This window comes from Maylandia zebra, linkage group LG4 (genome assembly GCF_041146795.1).
Source record: "Maylandia zebra isolate NMK-2024a linkage group LG4, Mzebra_GT3a, whole genome shotgun sequence".
NCBI lineage: Eukaryota > Metazoa > Chordata > Actinopteri > Cichliformes > Cichlidae > Maylandia > Maylandia zebra.
Genome location: NC_135170.1, coordinates 27,353,052 through 27,369,193, shown reverse-complemented (window position 1 = coordinate 27,369,193; position 16,142 = coordinate 27,353,052). Strand labels below are relative to the sequence as shown.

Below are 16,142 nucleotides of genomic sequence, written 5' to 3'. Positions count from 1 at the left end.
AAAAATAATATTTAGGCTGTGCATGTCACAACAATTTGGTGTATGACAGGAAACTTTTATCACGACAAATCACTTCCTGCAGCACAGCTTTCACGTCCTAAGAACCTAAAGGTGCAAAAAAAAAATTTAAGTGAAATGTGGGGCCTTTTTATTCATAATTAAATTTAGTGTTTAACATTTGCCCGTGATAAATAATTCAAATCACTCACTGATGTGTTCTCCATCAGCTAACAAGTAGCAAATGGCAAGCAAGTGAATAGAAAACTCATTTCCACAACCAACTACAGCTACAAAGGAAGAAAAAAAAACTTTAATCATTTTTATGAGCTTTTATGTTTGGCTCATAAAATTGGTTGTTTGTGTTTTGATTATCTGTTACATTTCCACATATTCTTATGGCTTTAAAGCTGGAAAAATAATTCTGAAGAGAAGCAAACAAATGTGACCCTTGTGATCGTGTGGCCTTGCAAGTTCTTCCTCAGAGTTAAATATGTAGCATTTCATTTCTGTCTACCATGCAAAACATGACAAATCACTAAACCACCTTCTGTTTCTGCAGTTTTATCATCCCTCACCCTTGTTCTTTGTTTTCTGAATCTCCACCCCTATGACACTGGTGCAGCAAAAGGTGATAAATGATTGAATTCCCCTACCCCCTCACCCAACCATTTTTTCCACATTCTTCTGCGTGGTGGCTACACTATCTCCTTTGACAGACACCGTCTGTGAGTGGAGTTTCCCCTGAGCAGTGCAGGAATGGTATGGATACAGAGTCAGCCCTCTGTGAAAAGACAAACTAGGCAGAAAATTGAACACCTCCATCACTATTTGCAACAACCAATTTATATAAAAGTTGATAAAATATTTATGTAGCGATTCTAAAAGTCCCTCTTCAGATTGTGTAGGGTTATATCTACCAACTTATGATAAACTTACAAGGATTTTCCAGGAACTTGGTAAAGAAGAAAAAAGGCAAAAATAATTCCATTATTCCACCGTCTGTGTCTGAACACACAGATTGTTTCTGCTACCTGTTTCCATGGTCACTGCTGAGCACCTTTCCTTTCAAATCCTCCCTGAAATCCCAATAAGAACATTAATTGAGACTAGATTCCTGCAGGATAAAAGAGGTGAGTCTGCACGGATGACAGTAAATGAGATCTGAATATGTAGTGGGGACCAAGAAGGATTTAAAAATAAATTATGAATACAGCAGAATTTCAGAGTGCTCTAAAAATTCTCCTTCGCACTTTAATAATAGACATGGTTTAGTGCTTTGCCAATCCTGTTTTATACACCAGTGTTTGCAGGACTGATGACAGCAGTTGTTCCTTTTTACGTTAGATGACTGAGATTTCCAGTATTGTTTAGACATTTCCTGTTTAGTAAACATGAACTCAGAAATCAGTGTGTTCTTTTCAGGCACAGCCTTACTTATCGGATTCGATATTATAAATTTGAATTATTGCATTTACTTCAGGCTTGTTTGTTTTTCTTTGTGAAGAAATGAAATAAGCTTTAAGCTCTTAACTTTCACATTATTGGAGAGGAAAAAAAGAGGTGTCTTACCTGAGACAAATGAGCTGTTTTTAAATTTTAACATTCTTATACCAAGTCCCAGATCTTTGCACTGCGCTGCATGTTACTTGTGCTAGATTTACACATTTTTAATATACACTATCATAAAAAGATACTTTTTACAAACACCTTCTGTTCTCACTTCTGTTTTCACAGCGGGATGCTCTGTAGGAGCAGATCTGCTCTTTCCTGCACTGACACCTTTCATATGCGGAGATGTCTGATGAACTGCAAGACTTCTTGGGAAAATCAAAAAATTCTGTTCAAGGAATAGCATGCTTTAGGGGAGTCAGTACCAGGTATCTTTAAAAATGTATGCATGGATAGAGGCAGATAGGTTCTCTGCCCATCTCAGTCACCTCAGTCATAACACGTAATGTGACCTGCATTTTGGATGGGAGGATATTGGTATGCCTGTGCAGAAAAGCAAAAACTACTTCTTGAGGCATCTTACCAGGATAATTTCAGGCAAACTGCAAGGTATATACATGTTTATTTCATGTTCAGGCCCACTGGGAGATGGTAAATGGCCTGTATTTGTATAGCGCTTTGCTAGTCCCTAAGGACTCACACACTGGTGATGGCAAGCTACATTGTAGCCACAGCCACCCTGGGGCGCACTGACAGAGGCGAGGTTGCCGGACACTGGCGCCACCGGGCCCTCTGACCACCACCAGTAGGCAACGGGTGAAGTGTCTTGCCCAAGGACACAACGACCGAGACTGTCCAAGCCGGGGCTCGAACCAGCAACCTTCCAATTACAAGGCAAACTCCCAACTCTTGAGCCACGATCACCCCAGATAATTAAGGAGCTGAGGGCCCAATAAGCTGTGCATTCTAACAAGATACCAGGTAGGAAAAAATAATGTGGAATACAATTGCAGAAAAACAGCAATGATCCACCATCTACAGAAAACATCAGCTGACAAAGTGGACCTCAAATAAGGCTGAAGGAAAAAAAGGGACCACAAGACCAACTTTATGTTTTTTTTTCCTCTTCTGTTTTTTTTAGATGGAAGGGTTTTCAAATTGTTTCTGGTCAATCACCAATTTAGGAATTATCTCATCTCTGCTCTTCACAGGCCTACATATCAAACAACTTCTCTGCAACGTAGCCAAACCCCTTTGAGTTTCTACAAAGTATGGGTTTCTTTCATGCCATTAAAAAGTAGCAATTTTCTTTCTTATGGCCAAATTGAAGGTTTGAAAAATAGCTTGTGGGCCATAGCAAGAAAGAAAACATTAAACATGTAAAAGGTTTTAGCAAAACACAAACTTGAGGAATGGGCAGCAATATGGAAAGGGCTTCCGTGACTGAGGATGGGGAATGAAAATAATAATGAGTGAATGATTAAAAAAAATAGTCTGCTCAGTCTTTCAGCAGAGAGGGAGAAGTTTAGAGTTGGAGGAATATTCCCCCAAGTGTTATTACTGTCATGTAACAGTCTGCTTATTACAGGAAAATCAAAAAGGTCAGCAGGGACATTGAAGTCAGAGAGTTTTTACCACATTTAATGATGAAAGCCCTGCAAAAATTCTTGATAGTCATGCACATGTGCTTTCAGTCCATCTTTGTCCAACTACTCGTAGAATTTCTGGATGTCAGCCACCTCCTCTATCTGCCAGTGGTATATACCACACAGGGGCCTGTCCTTCCATAACGGTTCCTCCTCTTGCTCCGCTTTCTTGGGTCTCTGCTGCCTGAGGTATTCACTGAGCACACGGTAGGTTGTGGCCATCTTTCTAATCTACTCATGTGTCAGGGTCCTGGGTCTCCTGACCCAGCGTTTTAGTTCTTTGTGATTTTTGTATTATTGTACTTGGTGTGAGTTTCTAGTTTCGATCCCTTGCCCTTCATGTTTCTCTATGTCCCCTCTGTTCTGTGTAAGTCTGTGTCTGCATGTTTGATTTCCCCTCTGTGTCTCTCGGTTCTTAGAGTCCTCTGCCTTATGGTTTATGTCTCTGTGTTTCTTAGTTGCTGTCTCCACTGTGTCAAGTTCGCGTCTCTGTGTGATCCTTCCTGTTTTACTTTGAAGGTCCGTGTCTTATGTGAATGTGTCCTGCTTTGCTTGTCTCGTCAGTTCTAATTTCCCCCAGCTGTGCTCTCCTTCTGTGTCTCATTCTCCTCGTTACTTCCCAGTGTATTTAGTCCCTGTGTTTCTCTGAGTCAGTGTTGCGTCGTACCCTCAACAAGCTGTGTGTGTTTTGCCTCCGTGTTGCCAGTGTTTTGTTTCCAGTTCCAGTTCAGTGTTTTGTGCTTCAGTGTTTTAGTCCACCAGCGTTTTTGTTTGTCTTTTGGTGAGTTTAGTTAGTAAGAGGTTTTCCAGCATTAAAGCTGCGCTTTAAGTTGAATTTCTGTGTCTGAGTCCTGCATTTTGGATCCACCACTCCTGCTTGCCCGCCTGCCACACAGCCAACCATGACATCATGGATGTTCGTTGTCTCATCCTGGACTGTATACTAAACAGAAGGAAAGAGGGCGGGGACTAGTGAGTGTCAGTACCACAGTCTCAGGGTGCTGGATTTGGGGTGAAACCCTCCATGCATGGCCAGGAGCTTCCTCATCTTGATGTCAGTGGCTTCTATCTCCTCCTTTAGCCAACTTATTATCCCAACAGGGTACCTGATCACGGGCAGGGCGTAGGTGTTAACAGCCTGGATCTTGTTCTTACTGTTCATCTGACTTCTCAGGACTTGCCTGACCCTTTGCAGGTTATTGGTGGTTGCAGCTTTCCTAGTGGCCTCATGGTTCCCATTTGCCTAAGGGATTCCCAGATACTTGAAGCTGTTCTTGATGTCTGCAATGTTGCCTTCTGGTAGATGGATCCCCTCAGCTCTGACTACCTTCCCTCTCGTTGTTACCGTCTGACTACACTTCTCGAACAGGAATGACATTCCAGTGTCCTTGCTGTAGATCCTGGTGGCTTGGATCAGTGATTCAGAGTCTTGTTTACTCTTGGCATACAGCTTGATGTCATCCATGTAGCAGAGGTGGCTGAAAATTGCTTCATCCTGTAGTAGTCGGTATCTGTAGCCAGTCTTGTTAATGATCTCACTGAGGGGGTTCAGGCCTACATATCAACTGATCTATCCATCTGTATGTGTGTATGTGTGGGTTTTTTGCTGTTAAATATGCATGTAGCATGTGATCATATTCCTAATTTTTGCTCTTCATGTTCATGTAGAGACTGTTTGAGTGGGAAATGTAGAAACGCTTCATATAATATTCTAATCATGCAGCCATTTCAGCGTGTGTGTAAATTAAACAATCTACAGTTTTGCTCGGAGCACAATATGAGCCAATTAAACATTCTCATCTCCGCTGGACATGAAATTCTGCTGGACTTCCCAACCAATATTTGTCATTGTTAATTCTCTCCTCAGGTGGAACAGCTAAAACCGAAATGTAGGGTCTTAAGAAATAACATCTAAAGCATTCATTCTTAACTTTGCAGAACCAATGTTTTAATTAAAAAAAAAAAAAGGTACAATGACTTTACTGGATAGTAAAGTTGTGCAACAAAAACTTCTCTTAACCAAGCAATAGCAGCCAGTTAATTTTCACAGAAAGACTCGTGGTGGTCTGTGTCATTATCGGACTTTCTCACTGTTCCCCCAGTTTGATTCTGTTCTGTGATACAACGGCCCAGTGAAAGACAGTTCTCATTTTGTCTGGATTCAGAATTGCTGAGCCCCAGAATAACAGAGGGGATTAGGTACTCCCCATTTGTGTGTTTTTCACAGGATGCTGGTCATCCAGAATAAAGAGGCTGTGATGCAATCAGAGAATACAAATCTGAGAGATACTGAAAGGACATCGAAATCCTCTTCACAGCCATCAATTGACTCTTGTCGCATTTAGGTAACAGAAACAGGAGTGTAGCCTCCTCTGCACAGTGATCAATCATTCAGCAAAGCTACCCTTTGTCTCTGTCATTGAGACACAAATAAAGTGCACAAAATCCATCAGCCATGTGGTCTGTCTAAATCAATAAGCAACTGTGTTCAGAAGTGCTTGCAGCAAAGCGACTGCTTCATATTTAACCACACCGATGTCCTTCTTTGGAGGCAGCTGTCCGTCAGACAGCTGCTACATCAAACTGGAGTGGTCGGTGCTAGAAAATGATGCAGATACACTTGATCAAAAGCATGACTGAGTAGCTTCTCCATAACCCAAACAACTTTATGAACTGACAAATGGTTAAGAAAAGAAGCGATGGCAAGATTTCCATTTCTAAAAAAGTCAGTGTTGGAAACTATTCCCCAGTGCAATTAAAAAGAGCATCGACTGCTTAGAATCAGTGTCTCTTACTTTATCAAATAAATGTGTATCAAATTTCTGCAGTGTTAAAGATAAAAGAAATCTGATTTTTCTTTTTTTTTTTTTGTTGCTAAATTTGTAACTAATTGGAATTTCAGGATTCCTCTCGACAGTTAAGAGTCTTTTTCACCTGCTAGGGGGTAAAACCTGTGGGTGTTAACTTCACTCTGCATGCAAGAGGATCAAAAATGTTTGCTGCATCTAGGAAAATTGCTGAGTACTGTCAAAACAAACGGTGTGATAATTAGAAGATTTTGTCAAATATTGAGATTCTCAGCAGACAGCGGAGAAGGTGGCATTTCTAAACTATGTCCCCCGTTCGGGAAGAAACAAAAGAAAGCGGTGCATCAGAATAGTTTGGATTTAAACAACGTGGGCAAAATGTCAGCAGCAATTAACAGAAACTGCAGCTGACAAAGAGAGAGGTAACCTGCTGTTCAACGGCCTTTAGTCGATGCTTGGCTTTTGTTCTTGTTGTCTTTTCTTGATAAATCCATGGCAAATTCAGAGGAAGAAGAACTTTTAGGAAAAAAAAAACAGGAGTTGTTATAATCATGGTTATAGTGGCAATAGAAACTGGTTTGAACTGCAGATACAAGGAATACACGTTTAAAAACAAGTTACCAAAACTCAATTATGAGAAAGCTGAAAAGTGATGATTTTGCTTCCAGAAGTTCAGCACATAACAGGTTTCATAGTCAAGGCGTCTTTATTGCAAAAGCTTTTGGGTGGCTATTGGAGAAAAAAAGAAGACTTTCCCCCCTAATTATTAAACAAAACACATAGCTTCTTCTACCCTCTGCATTTTAATACAATATGTTTATTAGGCAGTGCATGTGCATAGTGCTCAGACTCATGCACGAGATAACATGGTCTGCACTTGTACACCCAGCAGTCTAGTAGAAGTGACACAATTTAATTACATATCTTTAGAGGTTCAAGTCAGTCAGGAAATTTTATGTTGTTAATCACACACACACACACACACACACACACACACACACACACACACACACACACACACACACCTCCCTTTTTGCCCAGCACAGAAAGAGCTCCAGCACATTTGTTAATTAAGTAATGAATATAAAACTATTAATACATTCAATAGACCATTAAATGACCACCAGTTGGTAATTCAAGCGTAATTCTCTGACCTTAAAACACCAACATGTAGATAATTAAACTACATATACAATCCTCCGAAAGGACCACAAAAAAACCCCATAGAGTGCCACTAAATTTATTAAGCATCTTTAAATGAATTTTGATGGCACCATAATGGTGGTAGAAAAGGCTAATTGGGGTAGAAATGCCTTAGTTAAATTGTGCAGGCGGCAGAAAAAAGGTCTTAGCTAAAATAGAAGGAAGAAGCAAACTGTCGCTTCTTCCAGTCTTATCACACCAATGATTTACAGCAGCTCGCACTTGCATCACTGCCAGAACATTATGATGAGGGTTGTTCGGTAGTTATATAATAACATGTTATGGATTCAGTGAGAGGGAAAAAAAGAAGACAGAGAGAAATGCATCTTTGTTTTTAATGTTTGAAACATTAGCGCAGTCGAAGTGACACAAGACATTGCTGTAACTGCTCGGGTTCTGCAAACTCTTCTTTATTTGTCAAAATATCTTCTCTTAATACTTTTGGCTGCTCCCTTATTTCCCCAAGGGGTAACTACAGTAGATGGATCAGTATGTTTGAATTTTTTTTACACTGGATACCCTTCCTGATGCAACCTTCCTATTTCTCTGAGATTGGGACTAGCCCGAGAAGTGCGCTAGCTTGTGGCCCCCTGAGTCTGGATCTGTCTCCTCCCACTCTCAAACAGGAGATTTTTTATGTATAAGGAGAATGTGTTAACCACTACACCATGGAGTCACAAACTTTTCTTTTTCTTTTTTTTTTTTTTTTGTGAAGATATTAAGTAAAGACTCTTGATCTGGAGTGGGGACTGCTGGGTGAGAGTTAACCAGAAATAAACATGGCATATTTTGCTGTATAACCTGAGGTCTGAAATCCATCATCACTGTCATTGTCACCCCCACCCCTAAGGGAACAACAGCTATTGTCCTTACACCACTGTTTTGTTTTTTCAGTTTATCTACAAACCTGCAGTCTACAGGAAGCCACATAACTTGCCACATAATGTCAGGTTTTCACATAGAGTGGGTGGAATAACTTAATGCTGTCAAGTCCTGATATCACACAGATACTTCTGATCCTATAATCTCTGAAAAGCAAGAAACTAAATGAAGAAGTGAGATATCCTGATATCCCTGGCATTATAGAATGATGGAAAGAAGAAAGGGAAGGTGTTTCATTACCACAGGGTGCTCTTGGCAAGGTTGCTTATTCTCAGTGGTTTATATCAACTTTTAAAAAAGAAGATTATTTGAATCCCCTGGAATAGTATTCTCTGTTTGAAACAGAAGTTTCACCCAGGATCCAGCTGGCAGTTTAGCAGAAATGGTATAGCAGCAAAGAGATACTATTTGAGGTTAATTGGGCCATAGTGGCAAGTGGTCAACTCAGATTAATTCAACAGGGAAATAGTGTGTTACTTTTGCTCTGCTGCAGGATCAGTATGAGCAAAACTAGGCACAGCATGAAAGTCAGCATGCTGCCCTGCAAATGTCATTTTCTGAAATCTGTGTAACAAAGTATCAGATATTGTAGAAACTTGTATTTAGAAGCAATCTGTGGGATACGAGCACATATCAGGCAACAGCTTTATAATATTCTGCTTCATTACTCAATGGGATTGCAGTTATGTGATCAGAAAACAAAAAAATAACCATCATGATTCCTAAAGTGTTGTGTTGTTTTACATAGCCCTGTAAATAAATGTGTTTGTGTCTGTTTTTATTTCCTGTTATGGATCTGTGTATGGTTATATATCATGAGCATTATTGGAAAACTCTATTATATCAGTTTATACTCCACTGTCGGAGATAAACAGGAGCTCAAGTGTTATATAAAGATCCTTTTAATACCTTATGTCTGTGTAAGTGTGAGAAGGAGGTTTCCTAAAGAAGGTGTGTATTTATTTGCGTTTGTGGAGTGAAGTTGAAGCTTTACCTGCATTGAGTAAAAAGTCAATAGTGTTTCAAAATTGAAGCATGAATATATTTAAATTTTTTCCTCCTTTTGCTCTTGAATTTTAATTCCAAGTACACATTCAAAGCAGCTACTAGTATGAATGTCCTTGCATACTAGAGCCATTCTTTCATGTTTTATTTTTGAGTGACAGTAACTGAACTGTTTTTGACTCAGTCTGTCAATTTTGTTCTTTAGTTATTACTGTCTCTATAGAAGTGATGCATATGTTTGGTGAAGACAAACATGAAAGACTGGTCCGGTCAAACATTCAGGTATGTGTCAGGAGTTAGGAATTTACAGGGGGAAAAAAATTTAAACTTCTATCTTACTGCCTGTTTTCCAAGAACAACATTAACTATTTTTCCGTATTTGAGCTGAAATCAGAAAGACAAATGTGGAAAAAAGGCAAAAGCAAATGCATTTCTGAGTTGCAAATGTTTTGGAGCTGGTTACATCCCTGGACACCATCCAACATCAGCTTCAGGTGAACTGATTCTGTCTGGTAAGCAGCACAGGGGGGCTGACAGATTATTTCATTAAAACTGTTCAGCTGCAGTAGAAGTAAAAACTTGCCACTTGTTTGTTTCCAAAAACACAGCAAAGCAGCATGGTGGAAAACCCCAAGGAGCCCTGAATGCAGTCTGTTTATAAAACAGCACTGAGTCTGCTGTGTGTCAATATTTCCAAAATGTATGTGGATGTTTTCTGAATTAATTAATAAGCAAGTTGTTCAAAATCTCTGCAAAAATCTCTGAATGGGCAACAGGTGCACTGGAAGAAAAGCTCCAAAGAACAAATATAATTCCAACACACTCTCTCACTTACTGCTGATACGTGTATTTAAAAAGGTACCGTACAAAGACCGTGTCCATATATTCACACACACCCAATCAAGCCATACTGGTTGATTAATACATTTATACACCATTAATCAGACGAAAACATCAGTTTAACAATGCTAATCATAAATACACATAGCCTTTTTTCTGCATAGGTCAAAGGTAGCAACAAACAATATAAACCCAATGGCAATCCCACATTGACTAAATCTATTAGCTGTAAGCAATGTGAGCAGGAGGTATATTCAACCACTTTGTGTTTTAATTAATAAAAACTGGCTGTTTTTCTGTGCAACATGATCCCTATTTACATATTTATTTTAAATTAAAGCAGCAAGTTAATGATTAAGTAAGGGAAAATATACTATATGCACATATAGATACTAAATGTGACCTTTTAGTTCTGTGTGCAGTTTAAGAGTTAGAAAATGCATATACTCAATATTAAGCTTCTGCCTCATTCTGTTTATGAGGAATTTCACCTTCACCTCCATGCACCTAGCTGCTATTTAGTTTTATGTATTACGGTTTGAGTACACTTTTATCATTAAAATCCTTTATAAAACTAACTTTTTCACTTTCGTGCTTCACTCTTTTGTAGACTCTGTGCCTTGAAGCAGCAGCTCTATGTTGCTACATAACTCAGCTCTGAATATCTCCCCTTCCAACCATTTCACGCCCTTTCTGTTGCTTAGACTGTGCTTCAGAGGACACCGATACAACACACAGCTGCTACAAATGGATCCCAAACTTCATGAAAAAGGCAGGGATGCATCTGCACAAGGCTGGAGACGCAAACAGAATAGTAATATATTACATTGATATTTTTGCTTTAGAAATCTATCCACTCCTACATATTTAAACAAACTTTGACCATGACACTGAAAGAGACAAATATCTTTGCATTCCACCCCACATCCAGTTTTTTATTGTAGCGACACTGAGGAAACGTGATCTAATGTTCAGGTGTGCGTACAAAAAACACTCGACATGTAGAGAATTCCACTCAACCTTGATTAGTCATTTTGCTTAAAATAGAAGTTAAATTTGTAACGCACAACAGGAAACTTACTTTATGGCTTTAGAAGCAGCTGAGAACAGCTTTAAAGTCAAAGTGCTGGCTCTAAGAGATCTGAGCCACCATACACATTAATTCGGGCCCAGAATAGATTAAGTTTCAGTTTATTTGGTTCATTTTTGGGTAACAAGAAAATTGCTACAGCTTGTTTGTCATCCAGATCTGGCAAATGGAAGGGGGCTATGGCTGCATTATTCCACACAGTATGTGGTGTGTGCTGCCTAGGATGGGGTGGTGAAAAGAAAGAGCACAAAAATATAACCCAGATTTAAGCAGCACACAAAATAATTTCATGAAATTAACTTTGTGAGTCACCATGGCTGCAACAAGTCTTTCCCACCCATCTTCATCACTTTTTAATTTCCTCTAACTCTTTTTTCCTCGCCTAAATGTTCCACATATTATATAAAATATTTTTCGCAAGTTGCTTAGTGTCAAACTTTTAGGGCAGATTTGCAAGATATTATGAAGCTACACGTCATCATGGGCTCAAGTTTCAATAGGCTCAACCACAGTTTACCTTTTGCACGCACTTATAATGAAACCCACGTTGAAATGTTCCCCTGCCTGAAATATTTGGGATGTTCCTTTAAAAGATAAACGTATATAGAATTATGATCTTGTGCATGACGTCAGAGGGTTGATTAAATATTTATACCTGGTAGTCTAAGTGCATATATCTTCACAACTTCATTATGAAAGGGAGAGGCATCACAATCCCCACGAAGGCAAGCAGAACGCTCGCGCTACAAAGAGTTTCAGCGACACCGAGGACGCCTTGGACTTTTTCTTCTCTCACACAATTGACACAAGAGAAAAAGAGAAGGAGGGTAATGATGGGCGTCGAATTCCTTCGGTATACGTTTCGAGACAGTGCCATCAGTAATTGATCCAAATGACTCTCTTCAAACTACTTAAGAACAAGTTGTTTAAAGGAGTGACCCATTTTTTCTCTCTCTGCTGTGATCATATTCGGCTGAGCAGCCTATGAAAAGAAATAACACGACTTGTGCGCAGCTGATGCCTCCAAGAAACCACCCCTATCCTCATATGCCAGCCTGTCTGACTTTGGAACCCACATTACTACCGGACTCCGACCGCAGACCAACAGAGGAGGCAAGCTCCATGGAAAATCATGCAGGACTTTGAACCCATGGAGACATGGCACATAGGTTCCTTTCATCTGCGAACAGATTCAGCGCCAGATTCGCCTTCATATTCACCGTGTCACTGTCTTGCACCTATTTATGCTATAATATCATTTTTTGTCGCGGCACAATCATGACAAATCAGGGCTACGAGGGGAAACGGTGTCCGCCAGGCAAGAACGCAGGAGGGAAGAAACTTCTTGGAAAATTGGACCACTGCGCTTTGCTGAAAGCCAGGTCCACACTGGATGAGTCTGCTGCCCAGCGAGGAGCAAGCGATCTCCGCGAACAAAGTAAAGCCCCCTCTTCTGACAGTCACTGGACTGACGCGAAGTTGAAAAACATGAGTGTTGCGCAAAAATATGGGAACAAGAAGCTGCCCAACGCGCTAATAGTCGGTGTAAAGAAAGGAGGAACCAGGGCGGTGTTGGAGTTCATCCGGATACATCCAGATGTGCGCGCACTTGGAACAGAGCCGCACTTTTTCGACAGAAACTATGACAGAGGATTAGATTGGTACAGGTGAGAAAAACGAAGCAAACACTGAAAACTAATTGTTCTTTCACTAAGATAAGCACGTTTACATTGTTGTCATCGATATGGCTAAATATCGCACATCTTTCATTTTGTCTTTATGACTTGGTTTATGATACGGGAGCTCTTCCAGGTCCATTAAAGTGGATTTCTGGAAAGCAAAATTGCGTAATTAAAGCACTTATCATTTACTCTCTGTTAAATAAGCTAAAATTTATTTGAATGAGCTTAGTTGATGGGACTACAACACACACACATACACATGTTGGGTATTACAAACACAGCTTCTAAGGACATACACTGGCTCTACTTTTTTACAAGGTGTAATGTTGTGTTTTTTCAGCCATGCACATGTTAGCTGTCACAGCTCCATGGTGCTGAGCAGACAGCGCCATGAGGCTGATGTAGACTGATGCAGTTCACACACATACACACACATCACAGTCAACACCACAGTTGACAAAGGCAGCCCGCAGCTCCTTTCAAACAGGCTGCACCAGAGCACAGAATGTTCTTGCATTGGCAGGTGAAAGGACCCACAAGCACAACAAGCCCAGGGCTCATCTCTGCCTACAGGTGTGTTGTGTTCACTAGATTCCCATCTGCATGGCCTTTTATAAGTCTGACACGACACCTTTCTGACTTGTTTTTAACCCACAGAGCATTTCCAAATCTTAAACTCTAAGAAACAAATTGATTATATAGCAGAAAGTAAAAAGTATCCTCAAAACCAAAAGCACACTAATTGCCATGAAAGCGTGAAGTCTGCAAGTGTTTCCCCAAAACAGCTTGATGGTTGTTGTCTCACATCACATCACACTGTTGAAGCTCATCTTCCCAAAAACGTACCTACTATGGCATCAGCACTGTGCATGCCATTGCTTGCAAAACAGGGAGGAAGTCTGTTCTCAGGCTGCACTGCAGGAATGAACACCACGGACTGCAGCAAATTATCATGTATATGAGTATCTGTCCATCACGGCTCAGTTCATGTTTTCTCAGATGTCTTCAGACATGCAGTTTGAGACATTTTTTGGCTTTTAGCAGCAAGATTAAAGCACATTCAGAAAATCTGCATGCTAAAGTTTTGGACAATAAAATCTCTCGTTTAACTTGAATTTGAGCTGCTAAAAGCTGTAAGATTGATTGATTGGCAGCTAATTCTTAAAATAACTCATGTTAACATCTTTTAACTTGAAATCTTCACATCTCTGGAATTAACTTGTAATTTTAATGCTACTACAACTACTATTACTACTACACCAACATTTTTATTTTTTATTTTTTACAGTACATCCAATTTACTATTAGGTCATCATTTCACACCAGATTTTTTTCCCTTCCTAAAATTAAAGTTGTGTATAAAGTTGCAAAATAAAAAAATATAGCCCTTACCAAAAATGATTTTTGATGAAAATATTCATCATCTGTGGATTCCACATAGAATATGTTGGAACTCCATATTTATAATACATGTGTTTTTCTTGAATACTGTATGAACAAATTGTACTGATGCAAACATAAGAGAACCGCCAACACACACATATACACACACATACACACACCTACACACACACACACACACACACACACACACGCGCACAATGATGGCCTAAAGACTTCTAATACAATGGAATTATCACAAAAGCAGATTCCTACTGATGCAAAGAGAACTGAAAATCCTTTTCATCCCAATCTAGTGAACCAGAGGCTAATATTAAAAAACTTATCACAGAAAGACATAAAAGGTAACACAGAAACCCCCAGCAATGTTAAAATAGTAAAACTTTAATTTTTAACAATATTTTCACGTTACTAAAGACTTTACCACTTTTTGAGATTGATCTTATTTTTGCTTTCATTTGTTATGAACCTTATATTGTGACTTAATTGTGTTTGCATGCTCAATAAGGAACTTAATTTTGAAACAGTGGGGTCGAACTTTCTAACCAGTTTCTTTATGGACATGGAGTCTTTATTGTTATGTGTTTTGCAAATCAAATTGATTTAGAAACAATGCATTCACAAACAAAGGAGCAAAATCTTGGAAGCAGTTAAACAGCATGAGGTGATAAGATGGCAAAACACTTCAGCAAGCACCCAGTAAACTTTCAGAAAGGCCCAGAGGATTGCATCTTTTCATTGCTGAAACTGGTGGCTAATTTATGAAAACACTTGCACACAACACAGTGTAGACATAATGCAACTGAGCCAGTCGCACATAGTATATTCATACACAGACCTTACAATAACGAGCATCCACACAGCAACAACAACAATACAATTACAGAAGAACCAAACATCTGAATTTCAATACAAAACAATGACGCTTCTGACCCTCTGCTAGTCCATTGCTTACTACAGCAACCTCCCATTGTCTAAATATGGCATTTAATACAGCTTAATGATACACAACAGTAACTGTTCACATCATTAGTACGCAAACTGCCATACTAGAAGTTCTGCTTCTGAGTCACTGAGTCACTCCAAATTTACACATAAATAAACCGAGGTCTCTCAGTGATATGAAGCACTTGTAGAAAAATTACAAAACTAAAATGTTGCACACTTGTGGCAAACTGACAGTTCATATACACGAGATAACAACTTAATTAATTGAAACTTTGTGTCCAAGGTACTGTTTAGGGCTAAAACAACTATTATTCAACTGGATTTTACTGAGTTACTGAGGGATGTTCATTGTGTAAGACTGGCCCTCGGTGATTATGTGTCACAATGTTTAGGTTTTTGGCAGCACATCAAATTTCATTTAATTGTGTCATTTCTCTCCAAAGGCAAAGAAGATAATGCATTTATATAGGCTGTATGCATTTTCCTTGAAAAGAACAGAGCGCTCTCCAGTAACACAACGTATCAACTGGCATATTTGTTTATCACTGTGTGTCAAAAACAGCTGTTTTTTTTTATTATAGTAAACAATACATTATAATTAATTTGTAATTATCATAAACAATAAAACAATCTGGTCCCAACTAATCAAAATGTTACACCAGACGTTCACAACATCTAGCAAAATTTTGCAAGCGATCACAGGTTGTACTGAGTCATCGTATCTCCGGCTTTAGCCAGGACGTTAAACAAAATAAACTCTGCACAAGTTTAAACTGACTTTTGTTTGTTAAGCAATAAATACAATACAAAACATCTGCGTGTTTAATACCTGCAATGATTAATTCAACAAGCAAACTAATTTGCAATAATAAAAAAACTGAGGTGAGATGTAATTAAATATCCATAAAATAAAATTTTAAGAGTAGTGTTTATAAATCCACAGTAATAATAAAAGCACTCAAATTCAGAGTAGACAATGAGACAAACTGAAAATGCCACAGCTTGTGGTATCCCCTTTATTCAAGAGCAAGCTGCCCACTCTAGCCTATCCAAGTGAATATTAATAAGTCATTGCAGTTTAATTTAAATATATATTAATATATTGGACAGTTTTATTGAATAGATCATACCTCATTTGATTTTTTTATAATAAAAATATATATAATAATAATAATCAGTTGCTTTAATA

The 16,142-nt window shown here is 39.0% G+C and overlaps 1 protein-coding gene across 1 annotated transcript in view; it reads left to right on the top strand.

The window, feature by feature from the left end:
• The first annotated feature begins 11,620 nt into the window (after positions 1 to 11,620).
• hs3st2 (heparan sulfate (glucosamine) 3-O-sulfotransferase 2) overlaps positions 11,621 to 16,142 on the top strand; it is a 33,771-nt gene continuing 29,249 nt past the window's right edge. Inside the window, exon 1 of the mRNA XM_004552209.3 lies at positions 11,621 to 12,589. Coding sequence (XP_004552266.1) covers positions 12,081 to 12,589 — 509 coding nt within the window. The 5' untranslated portion in view covers positions 11,621 to 12,080. The remainder of the gene's footprint in view (positions 12,590 to 16,142) is intronic.